At 37.8% G+C, this 26285-nt stretch overlaps 1 protein-coding gene across 1 annotated transcript in view; it reads right to left on the reverse strand.

The window, feature by feature from the left end:
• MAGI2 (membrane associated guanylate kinase, WW and PDZ domain containing 2) overlaps positions 1-26285 on the reverse strand; it is a 1828989-nt gene that overhangs the window by 201567 nt on the left and 1601137 nt on the right. Inside the window, exons 13-14 of the mRNA XM_007945217.1 lie at positions 11339-11380; positions 4157-4248 (exon numbers count right to left, since the gene is read on the reverse strand). Of these exons, the coding sequence (XP_007943408.1) occupies positions 4157-4248; positions 11339-11380 (134 nt within the window). The remainder of the gene's footprint in view (positions 1-4156; positions 4249-11338; positions 11381-26285) is intronic.

The raw sequence follows: 26285 nt of genomic DNA on the forward strand, positions 1-26285 counted from the left end.
CCTGTGCTCTTCTTATCTTTTGGTGTTTTGTCTTGTTTGGGTATCAGGGTTATGTTTGCTTCACAGAATGAATCAGGGAGTATTCCTATATGCTCTTTTTGAGCTGGAGTCTTGCTGTTCATTATTTGCTGGAAGCCTTGTTGTCATGTTTAATGTGCACTCTGATAAGATGTCAGGGTACCATTCCATATATATGGATGCAGGAACTTGTTAGATGTAACTTATGAGATCTCCTGTTTTTGTGGACCAAGTCACCTTACACACCTCTCAATTTGTAGGATATAAGTAATTAAATGATACACATCTTGTGTGTATATTATCTCTGGACTTAAAAATGTAGGGAAGCATATAGGAAAAGTTTAAGGATTATCTTTATTGCAGACTCATTCTTTACATGGTCTTTCTGAGGTACAATATTCTGGTCTTCAAGACTCATTGTTTTCTGACTTTGCTTGCTTCAGGGATATTTAGGCTTCTACTTTATGGTTAAATTGCCAGAATTGTAAGTCAGAGCATGAATGTGTCTTAAATCATTTAAATGAATGAATAAGCCAGAAGAAATCTAAATAAACACAATAAAGATAATCAGCAATCCATGTAATCTAAGGAGGTTTATCATAAATACTTGATTCCTGCCCACTGGAGGAGAGAAAGGACTCAGGAATTCAAAGCCAATATTTAGAAAGGGTTGGAGACCTAGGAACATGGGTACAAACCTGGCAGAAAGCTGTCTGGAAGCTATGTTAAGTGACTAGGCTGCATTCATACACCAGGATTCATTCTGCACAATATATGTTCCTTTTTGGAAAAACTCTATTGCATGAAAAGTCCAACAAACGTATCCCTTCCTGAGCCAGCTAAGATCATGGCCTCCCTGTGACTCAGTCATGTAATCCATTCTACTTAATGGGGTTAATATAAAGTCTCTTTAACATTTACTGAATATGGTGCTGGTTTACCTCCAAAGCAGATAAAGCATAAACTTAGGGGTGCATTCATGTAAGAATGTCCTATTTCAAAGACTATGTCGAAGTAAGCATGATAAGAAGAGACAACTTTGTTGCTTCCCCTTATATATATTTAATGGTTTAATTTTCTTGTGTTTATTTTTTATATATGGAAGAAGATAATTGACTTATTTTCAGTACTTAGGGTCTACAAAGACCATAATCTGACTCCAGTTGAAGGGTCCATTTGTGAAAAATACTCATCTTTCCAAGTTTCTATCCAATCCTCTGGGATAAAGGTCTCAAAGGCAGTAACCAAAATGAGTAGCACAGGCATAAAGGAGTTTTGGGAACTGTGGCAATGAGAAGTGGCCATGGTCAGTCTAAAAGTGACCACTGCTTAGCTCCAGCCAGTTGCTGCCATCGAGGAAAGCAAACTCTATGTTGCTAGATCTTCCTACTTTTCAAGAGAATATGGAAACTTGATCTTTTTTAGAAATATGAAATTAGCTGGCACTGAACTATAAAACACTGTGGCAGCTAAATAGAACATGCCATAGGGCTGCCAGGACATCTTCTTTGCTTCTAGGAGTGGGCCATTTTAATTTTACAGAGACTGTAGGATTGAGTGGCCTCAGAAAATATAAACTCCTGATTATTTGTTCTTGAAATGCCCAGGTGAAAAAGAGGGTTGATTTGGCACAGAATACTCTCTTCAGTTGAACAAATATTTATTGTATTAGGCTCTGTGTTAGGCTTGGAAGACATAAATACCATAACCCTAGTGCTTGCTTTCAAGGAGCTCACAGATTGGTAAGGGACAAAAATCATGCAAGTCAGGGCATTCTGGAACAAACAGGGGCTTCTTCTTTCTGGTGGAGATCCCTGCAGTTGGCAAGTTGAGGTATTATGTTAGTGTAAGTCCAATGGAATCTTTATGGATTTACCCTTAATTACCCTGCAAAATATTATCCCATAAAATGCTGAAAAGATCACCTTATAGTTGTGCTTTGTTTTGCATACTGTTTCATTTCGTTTATTTGGCATCTTTCAAGCATCTATGATACAGTGGTTAAAGTGCTAGGTTGCTAACCTAAAGGTTGGTGGTTTGAACCCACTAGCTGCTCTGTGGGAGAAAGATGTGGCAATCTGTTTCCTTAAAGATTTACAACTTTTGAAATCTTATGGGTGTAGTTCTACTCTGTCCTATAGGGTTGCTATGGTTGGAATCTACTCAATGGTTTTTAGTGGGTAAAGGAGAATAAAAAAGGAGAAGATAGCATCCCTGCTTAGAAGGAATTAAAAACCCTGCTGATCAAAGAAAATAGGCAGACATACGAACATACCAGAGAGCAATCCTGAAGAAAGCTGACTCAGACAATTCCCCGTGAAAGCCAGGTTTTGAAACATAAATCAATGTGTTAAATGTTTACCTGCATGAAGGGACCCGCTAATATTTTCCTATCTACACATGCACACATATCTATCAAGAATGACTTAGGCTTCTGAGGCTGCAAGGCTGACTGGGAGACCGAGGCTACCTGGGCAGCTCAGAATCATCTGACAGAGGAAGAAGGAAGCAAATCTGGGGAAAGAGAGAAAAATGAAACCAGGATTTGCTTCTTTTGCCTGTGACATGAAATCCTTAAAATTAAGGATTTATTCTTTGAATGAATGTAAGCCTGAAGTTCCTGAAGCTCTGTATCGTACCCCAGGTTTCTCTTCCTCCCAAGCACTATTAGGAAAATCCAGCCAATCCTCTTTGGCAAATGTACTTACACTTCCCGTCTCCTCCTGGCAGCTTGGGAACTAGTGACATTCTGGTTTACTGTTGCCAAAATCTATCCCCAGGAATTAGGAAATAAGTCTGTTTTTTCCTAGAGTCCCCTCATCCTTGGAGTCTAAGCTCAACCTCTCAGAGTTGTCTATGGTGAGGGACTTCATCAATCATCTAGTCCAACTCCTCTCACAGGGAAGAGGACGCCTCCATGGGGTTCCTATCAGACTCTCATGGACTCGGCCTGATTACCTCTACTATTCAGGCGCTTACTGCCTAACAAGGCCATTTGCTTCCTTTGCGATAGCTTTGTTACAGACTCCTTTCATTAAAGGAATTAAAAATGATGAACTTTTTTTTTTTCTCCTGAAGATTTCTGCCCATTAGTGGTTCTAGATTTATTTTCTGGATCAACAAGGGAAACAAAGTTGATGATAAATGTTTATTGAACATTTACTATCAGCCAGTTGTAAGACCAAGAGCTGTACATGTGTTATCTTCTTTAGTCTTTAAAGCTTGTCTGTGAGAAAGTACTATTGTTATCCTCATTTTGCAGATGAGGAAACTGGGCTTAAGAGTTAAGTGTGTTGAATGAGCCAGGATGGGAAGCAGGTGCTTGAGCTAGGATGAGATGCAGGTGTCTCACTTCACAGGTCAGGCTCTTCACTTGTTCAAAATTTTGTGGACCTGACTTGGTCACGTTTGCATACCATGTTAGTTACATCTCTTGCAATGAGTGCTTTACACCTGATATTTTAACACATGCTCAGAAATCCAATGTTGCTGTGTTTTCTGTATGTTAAGGATATTGTCATTTTATACTTTCATTCTAGTATGTAATAATTTTATAGTGAAAAATTTCACTAGAGCCCTATCCAAATTCCCAACATGCCAGGTGAGATTGCTGTCATGAACAACCTTTCATGGTAATTCCTTAATTCAAATGTAGCTGAGATTCTGGAGCATTTAGCTTGATTTCAATTCTGTGTAACCCCATATTCACTTCCCCTTGTTGTTTTGGTTGAAAATACACATAACCCTGCTCTTCCAAGTCACTTCTTCACATGTATCTTTTGCCATACTATAGCTCTACACATGAGCTGCTATTCAGAGAGACCAGAGATCTGATACAGTTGATAACTGAAATACTCAAGAAGGCTCCAATGCATTCTAAGAAAGAGTAATGCCTCTTTCTTAATGTAATGTGCGTTGCTTTATGATGAAGTATTGGCCAGGGGAAAAGCTAGCATGTATGAGGTCTTTTTAAGGAGAGTAACAAATAGATAGATAAACTTGAAACTTTTTACTGCATGTCCTAAAAGATATCCACTCAGATGTCATATGGAATGAATGTTATGCCACCCGAGGTCCCCCTCAATGCGTACACACACAATATAGCTCAAAGTGGAGGAACAAAGAGGATTCAACTTACAGGCTGTCCAGGCTCATCTCCCCCGAGGATTCTGAAGCCAAATCCAGACTCCATCCTCCGAAGGTGAACATCCAACTCCTTATAATCTGGACCTGGCATAAAGGAGATCCCATTGAGTAATGAATCCTGTCTCTTCCCCACCCCCTGAGGAACTGAACGCACCAATGAGAAATTAATTTTGTGGACGTGATTAATGAGAGTGCTGTTAGAGTTGATGGAGAACATAGAGGATTTTTTTAAAAAAAGTAGGTATTCCAAAATTAGGTAGTCCCTGGAATAACAGTGACCAGCCAAGGACACTGCTAGGCTGTCACCGTAGACCGGGAACACTCACAGATTTTCCGAATGGAAAAATTCTGTGCGATCTGAATTGATGCCTCTATAATTCTTTATTTTTGGATTGTTCTCAAGAAGCTTTACTGTCACTTTGATGATGTTTACACTGTCTAGAATGATTGTTAAAGAAGCCTGAGACAACAGATGGCAAAGCCTTGGAACTACAAAGTAAAAAAACAAAAAAACCCAAACTCATTGCCGTTGAGTGAATTCCAACTCATAGTGACCCCCATTGGGTTTCTGAGGCTGTAAATCTTTATGGAAGTAGATTGCCCCATCTTTCTTCTCTGGAGCAGACTGGGGGCTTGAACCTCTGACTTTCTGGTTAGCAGCCAGCTACCTTATTCACTATGCCACCAGAGCTCCTTACCTAGTAAAGTACTACCTAGTAATTTACTAATATCTGTTTAGGATTTCATGCATCCAGTAGAAGGTGTGTAAACTTACACTTGATAGAAGTTGTCCCTTTTAAATTGTAAAAAGTAGAAAGTGTAGATTTAAGCTTTTCTCTATTTGAGTTTAAGTGAAGTTTGTATTTCCTGACAAACTCCTTCGCATTTCTCATAACCATAGGTAGAAAGTCGCCTGCAGCTAAGATGAACTCATAGCCCCCAAATATTTTATAATATGTTAGCCTCTAGTAAATTCACTCTCGACTCCACTCAAAACCAAAACCAAACTCACTGCCACGGAGTTGATTCTGACTCATAGCAACCCCCTTTGGGTTTCCAAGGTGGTAAATCTTTACAGAAGTAGATTGTCCAGTCTTCTTTCCAGGGAGTGGTGGGTGGGTTTGAACCGCCAACCTTCTGCCAGTCAAATGCCTTGGGTCCTACGCCACAAGAGCTCCTTTGACTCCACAAGTATACCTTGAAATAAGTTAGAGAAGGGATAGTTTTCTGCAGGCAGCTGAAAGAAGGGTACTTTAAAGTAAAGCAGGAAACTCTCCTGAATGCTATTTTAATTTTTTTCCTATAAAGGAGCTCTGGTAGCATAGTGGCTAAAGTGCTTGACTGCTAACCAGAAGGCTGGCGGTTCAAACCCACCAGCCACTCCTCGGAAGGAAGGTTGGGCAATCCTACTTCCGTAGTGATACTGCCTCGGAAACCCAAGGAGGGGTTGCTATGAGTCGGGGCCGACTCGACGGCACATAACAACAACAACAACAGGATAAATAAAAGATTTTAAGAAATCTCTTTAAGGAAAATATGGTTTGTGTTTACTATCTCCTACTCAAACTCTGTGCCCCCAGCCCTTTGAACTTTCCTCAGGTGGAAAAATGCCTCACTCACAATTGGGTTGTGTATGTGTTCAGGCCCAGGATTTCTGTGGTTGCTAGGCATCTTGGGGGAGTTTTTATTATACCATCCTTGATTAAGAAGCATAGTGATCTATGGGCCGTAATGGTTTCCAAGGAAGCATTAGAATTGATAGAAAAAATATTTGAATAGAACAATGTAACAACTGATAGAACAGAATTTTAAGTAAAATTCTCCTTCATTAAACAGAATGATTTTGGAAATTAGGATGCTATTTTAGAGGAGAATCCTCCTGGGACAAAAAGCTATGTCGGAGTCATTTGGATATACAGTAGTAGTACACAGAGAAAGAGGCTCACTGAAGATGGCCAGGTGAATCCTTCCCAGGCTCTCCAGTAAGTGGAGCTGCTGAAGTGAGACAGTGTACAAAGCACAATGATGCTGGGCTTGCCTCGGTGCCCTCCAGTCTGGGTTGTGCGTTCCTCATGATATACAAAAGGCAAGCCATTCACTTCTGCAATGTGGGCAAATGGTGATCATGTATCTGGTGTGCACTTAGGAAAGGCTGAACCAGACACATTAGTACACATGTATGTATATGTATATATTGTGCAAGACTTCATGACTATCATAACTTTTTGTGACCAGATGTACATGTAACCGAGGTCTCTCTTCCATTTAACAAATACCATGAAACTCTAAAAGAATAGTAACCAATCAAACCTCCACATTCTTTAGTCATACTTTATGAATTGTATAATCAGTTATATTTTTAAAGATAGGAGAACTTAGAAGAATTAAGGTGCTACTAAGCAGTTAATTAAAGTTGAGGGTAAAGGAAAGATAAAAACTTTGCCCTACACTCATCTAGACACAATTGGCTTTTGAACTCAGTTAATTCTGGAATCCACAATTGCACACATGAAATCGTGTATTAGGATGTGTACTAAGCCTCTGGGAGTCTGGAAGCACGTGGAGTAGCCCTATAAAGTCATAACAGGCCTCCTTAGGGAGGGAGGAAGGCAAAGGGAGAGAAAAAGATGACAGATAAAGCCTCATCATTGTTCAAGCCTCTCCAAGTGGTTATGATACAGCTCACAACAATGTCTTCTCTAGGTGGCTTTAAACTTGGAGGACTCTATACCATTATAAACATAAAAATACAAATAGAATGAGGCATATTTTTGACACATAGAATGGCAGTCCTAGCATATGTTTCACCAGAACTTTCAATTTACCCTTGGAAATATTCTTCTCACTTTTGCATGACTGGTGAGTATGCAAAGTGGGAAATTGTTCCACCAATGACTTCAGCACTATCCATATTACATGAGGAGCTCTAAAAGGAGTTTACTATGGAATCCATTTTATTTGCTAAGCACAACTTTTCTTCTAAGGAAATGCTGAAATTATGACAATCCCAGAAATGGAATTTTGAGAAGTGCCAAGATACAAGGACGTTGTCTTGTATTAGAAAATGCTGTAATTCCTAGGGCAATAGAAAAACTTTTCCTTGATGAATGACGCAGTACTCTGTTGTTTCTGGAGAAAAATCTAGATTCTAGCCAGTTAACTACGAAAAACAAAGATATGACTAGGGCATTTATCATCCCCGCCCCCCGCTACTCTTTACATATATTTTGCTGGCAATTCTGACTCCTGACTGTTGCTCTCACCCATCCCTCATTTTCAAATATAGGGTGCTATGTGCCAATTGTGTCATCTTCACTTCCATTCTACGAGGCAGAGATGGCCAGCTGCATGTTACATGAGCAAGTAGAGAGAGGTAAAGGGAGGCCCAATGGAGAAGTGTGCTAGCAGACTGATTTATTTTTTATTTCTTTGTTAATTTTCAACACAGACTCAGAAGCTGCAGGGCATAGAAACTTTAGAGAAATAGTCAACTGGAAACAAAAGTTTAAATGATAGATTATGCCTTGAGGCAGCAGGGCATGTTTTATTTTAGGGAAAATAAGAACTTTAGAAAGATAATTTTTCTTTGGTTTAGTTTTTCCTTCCTTGGAGTTTGACTTTGCAAAATAACTAAAATTATATACACAAAGCTGGAAGACATTACTCTTTTTCCTTCTTGCTCTGTTAACTTTCTTGGAAGATTATCATGTTTCTAATACTTTCCCTAGCTACTTTTCTGGTCTAATGCCATGTTTCAACTGTTTTTTCATACTTTATCTCATCCCCTATTAATGCAGGAACTGAAAGCAAAGCAATCCAAGGGCCAACTCTTCACCCCATTGAGACAGAAGTGAACAATCACCACCCCTTCTCTCCTATTAGTGTGCAAACTGTGTACTGCAAGATCATTAGATGAAGAGGCCTGCTGGACACTGATCACTTTGGGTATCACTCAGCTACACCCAAAGGAAGTCCTTTTTACTCCTCTCCTTCCTCGTTCAGTGCATTGGTTTGATGGATGGACCAAAGGGAGACAGAGCACTCTGGACACTGGTGTTCAATGCCAGCCATGGCCAGTATTGTTGCTTAGGAATTGAGTCACAGGCTCCTAAGACATTGTGAAATAAAGCACATTTTGACAATCTTCTGGGAAGGGATTTTTGCATGACCACTGTAGCAAGCTACAGAACAAAACTGACAAGTCCTGATTTACCCTGGGCTCACACCAATACTAAAAAAATCTAGTATGGTTAAAAGTAGTAAATGGTGAGCACCATTAGGTATCAGGACAACCTCCCTCATAATAAAGAAAAGTAGAACTTCAAAAGCCACTTCCTATTTCACTCTTAGACTCCATGAAAGTTTCGTGTGCAATATATAACCTTGGTCTTGATTTTGAAATACATGGCTTTGCACACAGTATTAGGGAAAAAGTTGGGTGGCTGAACACAACTGATTAATTTTCTGAATGGATTCAAGCTTCAAAAACACAAAGAATGACATTTTTATGGATTAATTTGGCACATGCGATGCTGCTGTAAACATGTCAATTAAATTTTGGTACTTGAATCTCCTTCCATGTTTTAATTAAAATGTAAGTACCATGGCTTATTATCATAGTTTGGCACAGAGGATGAATTTATTTAATTTTCCTGCTGGAAAGAGCATAAATTTTTTGGCTTTTGCTTGTAAAGACATCTAGGAAAGGCAGTATGAGGAAGGAACCAGGAGTCAAAGAAGGTTTTAAACATGTCCTTAGCTTCCAGATTTTGAAGCATCCCAGATACATACAGAATGGGTTAAACAGGAAGTAACCAGTTTCTGTCACTTGAATCTAACATTGTCAGATAAATAGCTAACATATCCTAACCCTCAGTTTTCTCCTTTTTCACCTTTGGCAATGTGAATGTAGTTGTACACATTTTAGCCATAATTGAAACCACCTTCCATTCTCATGCTTATCTTTGTGTATCTATAGTGTTTCATGGTACACAGACTGCTGGTGTTGCTAGATAACTATTTCTTGAATGTAGTTATTTTAAGATACTCACCAGTCTACTGGGCCCAAGAAACCATAGCATTATTCCATGACTGAATTATTACTTAGCTTCATAAATTCATTATTTAGGACTGCTTACTATTGGCTTACCTGTAAACCTAAGGATATGATGCAGCTAGAGTAAGATAACATATGTTTAATATATTTATCTTAGTGAAAAATCATGATATATAATTTGATAAAGGACTTTTTTAAAGGAAAAAAATATGGGAGATCAATTTAGCTTGGATGTAGTCATAATTTTCTTGTTAGGATATTTATCAAAATATTAAGAGTTTTTTTCTGGAAAATCTGGATTTTATAGAAATATAATATACTCAAACTATATTATAATTTGTTTTTAAATAATGCAATTTTTTTAAAAGGGCACCAATACCAATGTAATCTAAGCTATTGAGTAGTGTTTTTATTCTTTTTCCTTTTTAAAAAAATTACATCCAGAAGCAGAAAATTTTTAAGAAATGTGCTTGCTATGGGCAGTAAGCTGAGATTTAGAAACCCAAACATATTCCTGCTTTCATTTCGCAGCTCTAATTACGATGCCCATTTCTCTTTCGACATTAGGTATTCTCACAAAGTATAAGGATTTTATGTTCAGCATATAAGAACAAAATTAAAAATTTCAGACCAAGTTAAGCAAATAAATTAGACATTATATGAAAACAAAATGCTGAGGAATTCTTCCATATTTTCTGCATATCCACAAAATAGCATGAAAACTTACAAAATGAAATGATCTCAAACACATATATTCTCCAGGGGGTGTTAGAACATGCTGAGATGGATAATGAGCTGCCATCATGGAAACACTCAAGAGATGTGTGCTGTGAACTCACAGACCTGAAATAGTGCTATTATTCTGAAACACTCTTTTCTGCAATTGTTTCAGTGTTCTGGCTTCCAATTTAGTGATCTAAACAGCTGATCAGAGTATTTCCATAACTAAATCTAAGAGTAAAAAATCTAAATAAGTTTTCCCTTTCCTCCTGTATTTCCATAGTAATATTAAACTTTTTCAAAAAAACAAAAACCAAACTCACTGCTGTCAAGTAGGACCCGGCTCATAGCAACCCCTCCTTGGGTTTCCAAGGCGGTATCACTACAGAAGTAGATTGCTCAACATTCCTTCTGAGGAGTGGCTGGTGGGTTTGAACCACCAGCTTTCTGGTTAGCATTCAAATGCCTTAGGCACTATGACACCAGAGCTCCTATTAAACTTTTTAGCTGGAAGCAAATGGGTAAGTGTTTTGGGAATGGTTGAGTCAACCTTATATTTTTCCTCCTTGGCTTTCATTAAAAATCTGAAATTGAAAACCATGATATTCTACCCTAATTTAAAATAGTACTGAAATATAGTATTTTGTTATTGTCATGGTCTCAAAAAATTTCAATTATATAGGTATATAATTGATGTGAAAATAATTTCATTCTATATTAGAAAGATTTCAAATAAGTTCTTTGGAAATAACTCAACTGTAAGCCTCTTGAGATCTCTTACCTACTAATTTCTATTTATCTAGTCCAGTGACATCCAATATAAATAAAATGTAAACTATATACATATGTAATTAAAAATTTTCCAGTAGCCACATTTAAAAAAGTAAAGAGAAACTAGTGAAAAATTTAAATAATATAGTTTATTTAGTCCAATATGTGTAAAATATTATTTCAACATTAATCAATATAACAATTATTAATGAGATATTATATATTCCTTTTTGTTTGCATGAAAGTCTTTGAAATCTGGTGAAGGTTCTACATTTATTGCACATTTCAAGCATCCAACAGCACATGTGGCTAGTGGCTACCATATTGGACAGTACAGATATAGTCAGCCTGGAGACTATCTTCTTTATCTAGTCTTTCACTAAAGCATTTTGTAAAAATAAGTTCATGAATATGACTGGTTTTCTTTGTCTTTTGTTTGTTTCCTTGGCATTCATTTAGATTCACCATGATGATACTTGTTCTCTACTTTGAGTAGATGCTTATGTAGGTAAATAAAACTAGCACAGTGATTGCATACTAATAAACAGATGCTATTCAGAAGAATGATTTGTTACACAAAATGGAAGACGTTTGTTCACAAAACTGTGAGTACTGAAGAATACTTGCCAGAGGAATCCATTCGAAAACTGGTCCTGGGTGGCACTTGTTCTGGATGGGAAAATGGGGAATTAAAATTGAAATTCATTTATGACATTTGAAAATTCATCTTTGCTTTGTGTTTCTGTTATAGCTAACCCTCCCCCATCTATGCTTCTGGTAATTTTTTTTTTTTTTCTGTCCTCTCTAAAATTCATGGATATTAGAGGACAAGGTTTACCCTGTTTTATGTGTATGTATATGTATGTAAGTGTGTTACTTTCATACACAACCAAAATAAAAACATATTAATTATTTTAAATCAGAATGGGAAATAAAAGTCACCATTTGTCAATGTTATTAAGTTTGAATTTTTATCTCAATGTTATAAAGCTTAGTTAAAAATAAAGTCAATCCAGAACCAGAAATATATACAATAAATATAAACTCAATAAAACCAAACTCACTGCTATCGAGTTGATTCTAACTCATAGCGACCCCTTTTGGGTTTCTGAGGGGGTAAATCTTTATGGAAGTAAACTGCCCCACCTTCCATCTGCTGAGTGGCTGGTGGTTTGAACCACCTACCTTCTGGTTAGCAGACCTTAGCCGTGCCTTCGGCACTGTGCCACCACAGGTATTTTAAAAATGATATTATGATATTGTGACATAAAACATTGAAATGAAAAGTGAAAAAGTGCGATGATTGTTATTGATGTATTTTTATCAGCCCAAATATTTTATATTTCCTATTATTTGTATATTTGAAAATGTAAATGTAATTTGGCAGTAGCTACATACATAAGAGGGAGCTGTGGTAGCGTAGTGCCTAAAGCACTTGACTGCTAACCAGAAGGCTGGTGGTTCAAACCCACCAGCCACTCCTCGGAAGGTAGATGGGGCAATATACTTCCATAGTGATACTGCCTTGGAAACCCAAGGAGGGGTCGCTATGAGTCGGGGCTGACTCGACGGCACATAGCAACAAGAACAACAACAACAACATACATAAGAGTTGAGTTAAATTTGTTTATTTAAACAATAGCAATTATTCATGAGAATTATATTTACAGTATATATAGCAACAAAAATTCATGAACAGGAGTATAAAACACATTTAAAATGTAGGAATATCCCCCATTTTGAATTTGAGTATTCAGAAAATAACTTAGTTACATACTGTCTCCTGGAAGTATTTAGAGACATGTTCTCATGAATTAAAATTGATCAGGGATAAGTAAGGGTCCAGCTGACATGCATCCATCTTTACCTAACATAGATATGTGTGAGAAATGTAGACTTTCATTATATCTTTGTTTGAAAACTGTGACTATGTAGAGAATGGCATAATTAAGTTGCACCTTGATTTTATTCTGCCTTCCAATCTACTCCTAATGTCAGAGAGTAACTAATAGAGTGTCGGAGTTGGAAGGACCCTTCCAAAGCCCTTCATTTTGCAGATGGCAAGAATAAGGTTCAGAGATTATTCAAGACACTTTTTAGAAAAATAAATCTTATAAATATTATATCTAAATGTTCATTTTACTTTCAACTGGTTAGAATTAAAGTACCCTTTCCAATAAAGTTCTCTTCCCTTTTTTTACATTTTATTTTAGTGTGACTATGAGTCAGGTCTGACTCGATGGCACATAACAACAACATGGATAAATACTAGGCCCTTTTCTGACTATACTATATTTTTTCCATAACATCTTCAGATATTCTCCATATTCCATTATAGTCCTGTCAATATAGAAGTTCTTAAACCACATAATTGGTTTTAATATGAGAAGAGGAGACAGCACAATTATATAAACCTCTGATCAAGAAATACTTCAGAAGATAAAAGATTTATGCGACCTTAAAATAATCCTATCTGATAGTGTGGCAGAATATGTATGCCTTTAAGATGAACTAAAAATTAAGTTTATCACATTGTTTTGCTTTTGAGTCATGTAAGAAATTCCAGATGGAAATTAACTAAAAGTTATTAAACTTCTTGAGGAGGAGGATCGAAGAAGGCAGACCAGGCAGATAGATTACTCAAACTCTCTATAACAAAGAAACGAGAAACCAAGTGAAACAGATAGAAATGGCAATCCTGGAACCTTCAAAGGAAAGGATAAAGAAATAGATCAAATACCATCTAGAAGTACAAACTGAATGAAAACAGCAAACAAGGAGACATACAGAGCAGTGAATTGGCAACTGGCCTGGCACAGTGTGGATATTTTGAATTATTGTAAGCAGTGTTCAGATAGGGGCAGTAACCACATAACTGGCACCACTTGCCCAGGACTGCAATGGCACCCACCCAGTGTCTGATGACTAGAGAGGTGTGATCACTCCCTTTATCCCAAACAACCTCTCAGTGACCAGAGGCATGGCCCCTCTCACCCTGCCCTCCTAGCAGCCAATCAATCCTCCTCCACTGGTGTTTTGCCGGTTCACCTACTTATTCCTTCTTTCGCAGCCCAACACATATTGCTCCACTCCCCTGGTGGTCTAAGGTGCACTCTGGCAAATGGCCACCACAGCCAGCTGGCTGCCTCACACATCTGTGGCTGGAGCTTGTGCTGGTGCTGTGCTGCTTTTCTTCTCTTTCTTTTTAAATGTACTTTCTTCTTGTTTCTTCCCTCTTCCTCTTTCCTTTTTAAAATTTTCCTTTCTCTCTCTTCCATTTTTTCTTCTTTTTTTCCCCATCAGCTGGTAGCTAGCTACCCTACTCAGTCATACCTGCCACACCTGTGTGGTTGGTGGCTAGAGCTTGCACAGGTGCTGTGTTGCATTTTTCTTTTTTCCTTTCTTCTTATCTATTTCTTCTCCTCCTCCCATTTTCATTTCTTTATTTTTCTTCTTTTTCCTCCCTTTGTTTCCTTTTATTTCCCATTAGTTGGGCGCCAACAACTCTACCCAACCATACCCACCCACACCTGCTGCTCCACTCACTGGATTAATGCCACCACTCACCCCAGCACCACTGGATCAATGACAGTGGCCAACCCCTGCCCAGCCTGCCCTCAAAAGCTCTACATTACTAGCAATCAGAGACTTATATACATACACCCACCCACTACCAAATCCACCCAAAGCCAAGCGGTGAGTGCCCCAGTGCTGTCAAATTAGTGATGAGAATAGCACATCTGACCCATTTCCTGGATAAATTGAAATAAAACAAAACAAAAAGAGAGGGTGAAGCAAACCAATATACAATCAACAAATAAATACAATAACACTATAATGTCTCAGAGACAACAGACAACTTCAAATCACACAAAAAAAGCAGAGCAAGACGGCTTGAACAAGTGAACAAAATATAGGGCCAGCAAATTTTCCACAGGAAGAAATGGTGTTAGAACTACTTGATAAGGAATTAAAAAGAATTATATTTAGGACCCTTCAGCAGATTAAGAGAGAGATCAAGAAAGCTAAGAAATCATAGACAAAATCAAGGAAAACACAGACAAAACTCTACAACAATTCAGGAAAGCAATAAAAGAACAAATTGACAAAATAAATGGAAAATTAGAAAGCATACAAATAGAAATCCAGAAGATTAATACTACAATTTCAGAAATAGGTAATGCACTGGAAGGGCAAAGAAGTATAATTGACTCAATGGAAGACAGAACTAGTGAAATTGAAGACAAATGTTTTAATACTAATGTTAGAGGAAAAATCAGAGAAAAGAACAAAAAAAGTGAAGAAAGCATAAGAATTATGTGACACCATCAGGAAGGATAACTTACATTTCATCAACATTGGAGAACAAGAAGAGAACAAAAACCAGAAACATTGAGAAAATTGTCAAAGATTTATTGGAAGAAAACTTCCCTAATATCATAAAAGAGGAGAACACATGCATTCAAGCTCAATGAACCCCAAATAAGATAGACCCCAAAGGAAAATTACCAAGATATATCATAATCAAACTTTCCAAAACCAAAGACAAAGAAAGAAAATTTGGAAAAATGAAAATTAAGACTAAATTCTGATTTATTAGCAGAAACCATGCAGGTAAGAGGGCAATAGGATCACATATATAAAATTCTGAAAATAAAAAAATTGCCAACATAGAATTATATATCCAGCAAAGTTGTCCCTCAAATATTATGACAAAATTAAGACATTTCCAGATAAACAGAAATTAAAGGAATTTGTAAAAATCAGACCAACTTTTCAAGAAATGCTAAAAGGAGTTCTATGGACAGAGAACCAACAATGACAAATAACAACTGATATTAAGACACAGGGCAACATCACCCAGATATTAACCCACATAAAGAAGTATTAGAAATAAAATAAAACGACATGACTGAAAATATGAAACCAGAACCATCAATTTGTAAACAATGACAACTGCAAAACAAACAAAGGGAATAAATGGTGTAGTTCCCGAATTTCCAAGTGGACTGGAAGTCAAAGTGATATCAAGATAGAACAGACTGTTTTAAACTTTAGAAGAGAATAATAAATTACAGGGTAACCTCAAACAAAACGAATAAAATTTCTCCCTAAAATAAAAAAAGAAGAAAAATAATAAAGACTCAGTAAACACTAAATAACAGTGATGAAGGAAATGATAAGAAAACCTATAAACAAAATGAACTTGGCACAAAAAATATATGGAACAAAAAAATTAGCCCTTTCGGGGGGGGGGGGTGAACTCCACCGTACATATACTGCAAAATAACAGCAGCAAATTCATTCCTATTGATAATTACACTGAATGTAAATGGATTAAATGCACAAGTCAAGAGACAGAGAGTAGCACAATGAATAGAAAACATAACCCATCAATATGCTGTCTACAAAGAGTCTTCCTATCCATGAGCATAGTATATTCTTTTCTTCTTCTTTTTTTTAAAATATATTTTATTGAAATATAATTTATGTACAATGAAATACACAAAACTAAAGTGACATGGGTCAGTGCTTTTTTTTTTTTTTTTGCAGTGTTCCCTCCCCTCCAGCATGGTGTATTCTTCCATTTATGTAGGTTTCTTGATTTCTTGTAGCGGTGTTTTGTACTTTTCTTTGTATAGGTCTTTTGTATCTCTGGTTAAATTTATTTCTAAGTACTTCATTTTTGGGGGCAGAGGACATGAACAGACACTTCACCAAGGAAGATATTAAGGGGGCCAACAAACACATGAAGAAATGCAGATGATCATTAGCCATTAGGGAGATGCAAATCAAAACAACAATGTGATATCTTCTCACCCCAGCATTAATAACAAAGTTCAAAAATATGGAAAATAACAAATGCTGATGAAGGTGTGGAGAGAGACATTGGAACTCTTATATACTGCTCATGGGACTATAAAATTGTGCAACCACTGTGCAAAACAGTATGGTGCTCCTTAAAAAGTTAGAAATAAAAACACCATATGATCAAACAATTCTGATACTATATATCCTCCAGAAATATACACACACACCTATGTTCATTGGTTGTGGCTCTTTATTAAGGTTGGGACCTAAGTCAGATGGGCAAGGGGCTTGGAGGCTGCTTTTTGCTTGGTGGTGGCTCTATATTAAGGCCGGGGCCTAAGGTAGGCAGGCCCAGAGCTTGAAGGCTGCTTTTCGCTGGGGTGTGGCTTTATATTAAGGTAAAGGCCTAAGGTAGGCAAACTGGGGGCTTGGAGGCTTCTTTTCACTTGGTTGTGGCTCAATATTAAGGCCGTGGCCTGAGGTTCACAGGCACAGGGCTTGGAAGCTGCTGTTTGCTCAGATGTGGCTTTATATTAAGGCAGAGACTGAGGCTGGCAGACCAGGGGCTTGGAGGCTTCTTTTCACTTGGTTGTTGCTCTATATTAAGGCAAGGGGCTGAGGAAGGAAGGCCCGGGGCTTAGAGGCTGCTTTTTGCTTGGGTGTGGCTCTATATTAGGACTGGGGCCTGAAGTAGGCAGGTGCAGAGGGGTTAAAAACAACTAAGGGAGACAAACTTGTCTGTCAGCTTGTCGTCCTGTGGTGGCTTTCGTGTTGCTATGAGGCTGGAGGCTATGCCACCATGTTGTAAAATGCCAATAGAGTTACCCATGGTGGAGAGGTTTCAGTGGAGCTTCCAGGCTTAGACAGACTCGGAAGAAGGAAGAGGCCTTCCACTTCTCAAAGAAGTGGGCAGCAAAAACCTTATGAATAGTAGTGAAACTGTCTGATATATTACTGGAAAACTTTATGAATAGCCCTGAAACATTGTCCAGCATAGTGCCAGAAGATGAGCCCATCAGGTCAGAAGGCACTCACAATTTGACTGGGGAGGAGCTGACTGCTCAGAGTAGAGGAGACTTCAATTATATGCATAGAGTAAAGCATTCGGGACCTCCATTGGCTGATGTGGCATGACTCAAAATGAGTAGAAACAAATGCAAACATCCATTCATAATTGGAACATGGAATGTACAAAGTATGAATCTAGGAAAACTGAAAGTTTTCAAAATGAAATGGAATGCATAAAGATCGAAATCCTAGGTATTAGTGAGCTGAAATGGACTGGTTTTGGCCATTTTGAATCAGACAACCATATGATCTACTATGCCGGGAATGACAAATTGAAGAGGAATGGTGTGGCATTCATCGTCACAATGACTGTTTCAAGATCTGTCCTGAAGTACAAAGCTGTTAGGGATAGGATAATATCCATATGCCTACAAGGAAGATTAATACTACTATTATCCAAATTTACGCACCAACCACCAAAGCCAAAGATGAGGATATTGAAGATTTCTACCAACTTCTGCAGTCTGAAATTGATGGAACATGCAATCAAGATGTGCTGATTATCACTGATGACTGGAATGCAAAAGTTGAAAACAAGGAAGGGTCACTGGCAGTTGAAAAATATGGCCTTGGAGATAGAAATAATGCTGGAGATCGCATGATAGAATTTTGCAAGACCAATGACTTATTCATTGCAAATATCTTTTTTCAACAACATGAGTGATGATTATACACATGGACTTCACCAGATGGTATCAGATTGACTACATCTATGGCAAGAGGCAATGGAAAAGTTCAATACCTTCAGCCAAAATAAGGCCAGGAGCTGATTATTGTGGAACAGACCATCAACTGCTCATATGCACGTTCAAGTTGAAGTTGAAGACAATTAAAAAATGTCCATGATAGTAGAAATATGGCCTTGAATATATCCCTCCTGAATTTAGAGACCATTTAAGTAATACATTGGATGCATTGAACACCAATGACTGAAAACCAGATAAATTGTGGGATGACATCAAGAACATCATCCATGAAGAAAGCAAGAGGTCATTAAAAAGACAAGAAAGGAAGAATAGACTAAAATGGATGTAGAAGAGACTCTGAAACTTGCCCTTGAGCAGAGAGTAGCTAAAGCAAATGGGAGAAATGACAAGATAAAAGAGCTGAACAGAAGATTTCAAAGAGCAGCTCGAGCAGACAAAGCCAATTACTATAATGAAATGTGCAAAGAACAGGAGTTAGAGAACCAAAAGGGAAGAACATGCTCAGCATTTCTCAAGCTGAAAGAACTGAGGAAAAATTTTAAGCCTCAAGTTGTAATATTTAAAGATTCTATGGGCAAAATATTGAACGATGCAGGAAGCATCAAGAGAAGATGGAAGGAATACACAGAGTCCCTGTACCAAAAAGAATTAATTGGTCAATGTTCATCCATTTCAGGATGTGGCATATGATCAAGAAACAATGGTATTGCAGGAAGAAGTCGAAGCTGCACTGAAGGAACTGGTGAAGAGCAAGGCTCCAGGAGTTGACGGAATACCCAATGAGATGTTTCATCAAACAGATGCTGTGCTGAAGGCACTCACTCAGTGAGACCAAGAGAAGGGAGAGATAATATACAGTAAGTGGGAGGTCAGCACACAATGATGTAGGCAAAGGAGGACACTGGGAATACACAGAGTTAAAGGCCAAAAAGGCAAATATTATCGCATATACAATTCTGTAGTAGCAGTAGTAATAATAACCTATGAATGGATACAAAGATACATGTGCAAGCTGAACAGGAGTGGGGAGGTGATGAATATAGATTGATTTGACAGAGGATGTTTCCACATATGTATTTATATGTGCTACAAATATGTCCATGAATATACTGAACGTACTGGGGTACAGTTATGAAAATTTCTTAGCCAGGACAAAATATCTTGAGGGAATGAGTTTCCAGGCCTGGGGGCTCAGGATCACAGTCTCGGGGGACACCAAAGCCAATTGGTATAACATAATCCACAAAGATAATGTTCTACATCCTATTTTGGTGAGTAGTAACTAGAGCTTGCAAGTGGCCATTAAAAGTGCACTGGTTTCTCCTTGTCTGATGCAAAGAAGAGTGAAGAATATCAAAGACATCTGAGAAAAATTAGTCCAAAGGGCAAATGGACCATGCAAACCTCAGCCTTCACAACACTGAGAGTAGCAAACTAGATGGTGCCTGGCTACTCCTGCTGACCACTCTGAAAGGGATCAGAGTAAGAGGTAATGGATAGAGTGGGAGAAAAATGTGGAACAAAACAAAATCATAAAAAAAAAAAGACGACGCTTACTGGTATGATAGAGACTGAGGGAACCCCTAAGACTATGGGCCTTAGTCATCCTTCAAGCCTGGAACTAGACTCAATGATGGCTCAACTTTCAGCCAAACAATACACAGGTATATAAAGTGCTATAACACTTGAGAAGTACACACAAAGGGGAGCATTTACCCAGGGATAAAGCCAAGAAGACAGGAAGGAATAGGAAAGGAGGAAGAATGGAAATAGCAAACAGAAGGAGGAAGTGGGAACAGTGCTGTTACATTGCGGGCATTCATTGCAATCAGTGTCACCAAACAAAATGTGTATGAATTTTTGAATGGAAGACAATTTGCTCTGTAAACTATCACCCAAATCACAAAAAAATGTTTTTTTTTTAAAAGTTATTCAACTTGAATAAAACAAAAATTCACAATTTATATTTACTGCAAGAACTTCCCCCAAACCCTCAAAAACGTTTAACACTTTAATATATAATCTATTTTTTAGTTTGGAAGAAATTTTACACTATTAATTTTGCATTCTTATCAAGAGTATTTATAGAGAAGTCAACTTAAACTCAGGTTTAAAATGCAGAGAGAAAGAATAAACTAAAATAGAGCTCCCCCCTTTTGGGTGTGTTAACATGACAGTTTTATACTATATTTGTACTACATGAAGTTCTATGGAAATGAGTCTTTTTGTTAATAAATTTTTAAAATAAAACCAAACTCTGAATTTTTTTTTTTTAATCTCTCATGGTTGATTGTTCTGAGTGCATCTCCCTGGTGTAGGTGTTCAGCTTGTAGGTCTGCCAGTTGTTGGGCTGAGAGTTAAGCAGTGGGAGTGAGTTCAATTCCAGGCCCAAAGGAATCTGCAAAAGGGTGACTCGGGGCCAGAGTCTCGGGGGTTTCACCAAACTCTATCAGACCAGTAAGCCTGGTCTTTTTTTATGATTTTGAGTTTTGTTCCACATTCATCTTCCTACTCCATAAAGGATCTCCAATTTTGATCCCTTTCCAAGTGGTTGGCATTGGAAACCAGGCAGCATCTAGTTCTTCTGGTCTCAGAGTCATATAGTTTAGGGTTCTCATGGTCCATTAGTCCTTTGAACTATTTCCATTCCTTTTTGATTTTCTTCACTCTTCTTTGCTCTTGGTGAGGAGAGACCAACAGTTGCCACTTAGATGGCCATTCATAAGCTTTTAAGACCCCAGTAGCTACTCACCAGAGTAGGATGTAGAACAACATTTTTGCATACTGTGTTGTGCCAGTTGAGTCCCTCACTCTCTCATTGTTTTCTTATTGAGCTTTGTCTTTTTTTCCAATAAGGAGTTCTCTACTAGTCAGTGGACTCAAACACACCAACAATCATGAAGATGGAACAGGCCTGGGTAATAGGACTTTGTTCTGTTATGGAGAAGGAACCCCAACTTGACAGCAACTAAGAATAATACTATCCAACAATGTCAATAACACAGAAGCCTCTGGGGTGATGATGATGAATAGCACTGCCAGCCTCTGTGTGTTTGACGGTCCTCTCCACAGTGCCCTGCTCAGCCACACCCTCCCAGCCTGGCCAAATGATCATCCCTGTCAAGGTATTTGTGTTTTAGTAATAAAGGCAAATTAGTTTTCCAGTGGATTTGTTTTTTTAAAAAATTCAATTTTTAGTGTGAATGATGAAAATTACAAGTTGAGAAATATTCCTTCATCAAAAAAGGTAGACCTGTATTAGGGATAGAAGACTGCTATCTTCTAAACACTTCCATTAGTTGCAAAACTGACATTTTATATTATCATAATCTCACTCGGACCTACTTGCAATTCAGCAATTAAACTCAGTTTACTGCAGTCCTGATCGTCTCATATTTATTCATGAAAGTACTTTGCGTTACATTGTCAGCTTACGCTACCAACAGAAAGCTTTGACATACTAAATAATTTTCAATCAAGGAATGACTTTAGAGTCTACTTCTCACATTCCCCTCCTCCCAACTCCTGTCTAATTCCAGAAGCATTAAATTGTAAACTACCAAGTGAAACATATTTCTAAGCTATAGGATTGGATCTCATTTCTAAAATCATGGAAAACAATGTATGTTATAGAACAGCTTCTATTTCATTATCTTTATTACTTGGTTTATATCATGGTAACTTTTTCTTTTAAAAGAAACCTTTTAGAAGCATAAATGTTATCTATAAAATTACCAGAAGAATTTCTAATTTTTGAAATTAGAAATTCTATAATTAATTAAAAGCTATGTACTATTAAAAATAGTAAACACAGCTTAACTGGATTTCCTGATCACTTTTATCAATATATTGTAATTGCAAAGTGATGCATAATGTGATACCTTAGAAACTCAGCTGACAGGCAAATTTTTTCATGTTGTTGTTGTTAGGTGCTTTCAAGTTGGCTCCAACCTATAGTGACCCTGTGCACAGCAAAACAAAACACTGCCTGGTCCTGTGCCAGCTTCATGATCCTTGCTATATCTGAGCTTATCATTGCAGCCACTGTGTCTATCGATCTCACTGAGAGCCTTCCCCTTCTTCGTTGACCCTCCACTTTACCAAGCATGATATCCTTTTCCAGGGAATGGTTCCTTCTGACAACATGACCAAAGTAGGTGAAATGAAGTCTCGCTTCCAAGGAGCATTCTGGCTGCACTTCCTCCAGGACAGATTTATTAGTCCTTTTAGAAGACCATAGTACTCTTAGCATTCTTCTCCAACACCACAACTCAAAAGCATCAACTCTTCTTTGGTCTTCCTTATCCATTGTCCAGCTCTCACATGCATATGATGTAATTGAAAATACCATGGCTTGGGTTAGGCCCACCTTAGTCTTCAAGGAGAAATCTTTGTTCTTCATCACTTGAAAGAAGTCTTTTGCAGCAGATTTGCCCAATGCAATACGTTGTATGATGTCTTGACTGCTGCTTCCATTGGTGTTAATTGTAGAAGCAAGTAATACGAAGTCCTTGACAACTTCAATTTTTTCTCTATCCATCATGAAGCTGTTTATTGGACCAGTTGCAGTACTGTTGCTTTCTCTATATTGAGGTGTAATCCATACTGCAGACTCTAGTCTTTAATCTTCATCAGTAAGTACCTCAAGTCATCCTCACTTTCAGCAAGCAAAGTTGTGTCATCTGCATATTGCAGGTTGTTAATGAGTCTTCCTCCAATCCTGATGCCATGCTCTTCTTCATAAAATCCAACTTCTTGGATTACTTGCTGAGCATACAAATTGAACAAGTATGGTGAAAGGATACAACCCTAACGCACTCCCTTCTTGATTTTAAACCACTCAGTACCCCATTGTTCTGTTTGAATGACAGCTCCCTAATCTATGTACAGGTTCCTCATGAAGTTCTGGAATTCCCGTTCTTCTCAATGTTATCCATAATTTGTTATGATCCATACAATCGGATGCTATTGCATAGTCAATAAAACATAAGTAAACATCTTTCTGGTATTCTTTCCTTTCAGCTAAGAACCATCTGACAAAAGCAATGATATCCTCGTTCTATGTCCTCTTCTGAATCCAGCTTGCATTTCTGGAAGCTCTCTGTCAATATACTGCTGCAACCATTTTTGAATTATCTTCAGTAAGATTTTACTTGCACGTGATATCAATGATATTGTTTGATAATTTCCACATTCTGTGGGATCACCTTTCTTTGGAATGGGTACAAATATGGATCTCTTTGTTGGCCAGGTAGCTGTCTTCCAAATCTCCTGGCATAGCCTAGTGAGTGCCTCCAGCAGGGCATCCATTTGTTGAAACATCTCAATGGGTATTCTGTCAATTTCCGGATCCTTGTTCTTTGCCAATTCTTTCAGTGCAGCGTTGACTTCTTCCTTCAGTACCATTGGTTCTTGATCATATGCCACCTCCTGAAATGGATGAACATCAACCAGTTCTTTTTGGTACAATGACTCTATGTATTCCTTCCATCTTCTCTTGATGTATCCTGCATCATTCAATATTTTGCCTGTACACTCTTTCAATATTGCAACTCGAGGCTAAATTTTTCCCTCAGTTCTTTCAGCTTGAGAAATGCTGAGCATTTTCTTCCCTTTTGGTTCTCTAACTCCTGTTCTTTGCACATTTCATTATAGTAATTGGCTTTGTCTTCTCAAGCTGTTCTTTGAAATCTTCTGTTCAGCTTTTATCTTGTCTTTTCTTCCATTTGGTTTAGCTACTATCTACTCAAGGGCAAGTTTTAGTCTCTTCTGACATCCATTTTGGTCTTTTCTTCCTTTCTTGTCTTTTTAATGACATTTTGCATTCTTTATGGATGATGTTCTTGATGTCATCCCACAGTTCTTCTGGTTTTCAGTCATTGGTGTTCAATGCATCAATTTTTTTCATAGATCAAATTATTTCATAAATCATATTAAAGGTAGCAATACTAGTTTTCCATGACAAAAAGGTAGAAAAAATTAACCTTCTTAGTACAGTTGGGGACATTTAAAGCAATATGTTATTAAACTTTTTTTCTACTGGTTTATGATTTTAATGCTAAAGACATTGGTATAATTGTCTTAACATTTATATATAATATCAGTGTAATACTTCACTAAAATAATATAGTAATCCAGGTATCATTTGTGGGTGATACTTTTTAAATTCATTAATCATTAGCAGTTAAAACAGGTCAGGTGTAACACAATGTCCAGATGTGAAGATGTTTCCTAGGAAGGAATGGTAGCCTTTCATGATCATTTAATAGCTAACACAGCTATAGCATCCATGAATATATTAAAAAAAAAAAAACCTTTCTTAAAGCTATTGATAGTTACAGCTGGACTGTTTAATTTACACGGGAGATAGCAAAGCTCAAGCTGGACTTGCACAGCCGTCAGACCTCTGGTTCTGAGGCACTATGCATGGCTGCTACTTTGTGTTTTCCATTGCCTATACCCATTGAGAGTCTCAAGTGGAATGCTGCAGTGAATAATACTTTTTTACTACCCCATCTCTCCAAACAGCTCCGCTGCTAGTCAGGATGGGAAACAGTGCAAACTACAAGTCTCGTTCAATAATGAACAAGGAAAAAGCAGCAGATAAACCAGTAGCTTAGAAATACATACACCCACCCATTTGTGATTACCCATGACTTTTATCTGCATTACAATATTGAACATGGAAATCATTCAGAAATGAACAATGAAGAACCAAAGAGCAGCATAAAAGCCATAGATGTGATAAACAAAACTGTCCTCTTTAATCTACTGCAAATAACCATTTCATCTCAAGTGTCATACTAAAAAACTGTTTGCTCCTCTATCATGCTTTTTAACTGGCCGGTGGTTACCTTTGATTACTAAATTTGCTGCAATACTCACTGCTTATTGTGGGTTAATGCTTTCCTAATTTCTAGAAAGAAAAATTGATCATGTGAGCTCTTTTTGAAGAAATTTCAAAGGCATTTCTGTTCTAAAGAGGTTATACCATAAGGCACTTTACACCATATGGATCCCTGACACTTTTATGATCCTACATTTGAGTGATGTCTTGCTGCAAAGGAGTATGGACATGTTGTACCTCATAAATTGCTTATTTATAATAACCAAGGTTCAATGTGAAGAGGGAAAACTTAGGACAACTTCAGTCATAATTCAACTTGCGTTCATACCCAGGGACAGAACTGTGAGGGAAGAGTTTCAGGGAATAAAGATTTTTCTTCTATGTCTATTCCTGTTCTCATCATCTGATCCAGCTGCCAAGGTTGTCAGTGGGGGGAGAGGCCCAAGAAATAACCCCTGTGAGCTGGGAACAATAAGACAAATCTTTAGAATAAGTCTGGCTTAAAAAAATGTGAAGCAACAGCACTGGGTCCTCAACAAGTTTTCATTGGAATCCTCAAACCTTATTTTGCAAAATTTCAAAGTGAGTAACACTCATGTTCTTTGGGAAGCATTTTTTCTTGCCTTGACTGGCAATGAAAAGAGAATCCATAATAGCCTCTATCTGCAGGTATGTAAGCACAATCTTTCCTACCACCACCCGTCTGGTGTACTGTGTTGTGTCTGTTGTGTTGTGTTGTGTCTGGTGTACTGTGCTGTGTCTGTTGTACTGTGTTGTGTCTGGTGTACTGTGTTGTGTCTGTTGTACTGTGCTGTGTCTGGTGTACTGTGTTGTGTCTGGTGTACTGTGCTGTGTTTGTTGTACTGTGTTGTGTTTGTTGTACTGTGTTTTGTCTGGTGTACTGTGTTGTGTTTGTTGTACTGTGTTGTGTCTGGTGTACTGTGCTGTGTTTGCTGTACTGTGTTGTGTTTGTTGTACTGTGCTGTGTTTGTTGTACTGTGTTGTGTCTGTTGTACTGTGTTGTGTCTGTTGTACTGTGTTGTGTCTGTTGTACTGTGTTGTGTCTGGTGTACTGTGCTGTGTTTGCTGTACTGTGTTGTGTTTGTTGTACTGTGTTGTGTCTGGTGTACTGTGCTGTGTT

Source organism: Orycteropus afer, unplaced genomic scaffold, assembly GCF_000298275.1.
Source record: "Orycteropus afer afer isolate SDZICR_OR568_19922 unplaced genomic scaffold, OryAfe1.0 scaffold00007, whole genome shotgun sequence".
In the NCBI taxonomy this organism is placed as follows: Eukaryota; Metazoa; Chordata; class Mammalia; order Tubulidentata; family Orycteropodidae; genus Orycteropus; species Orycteropus afer.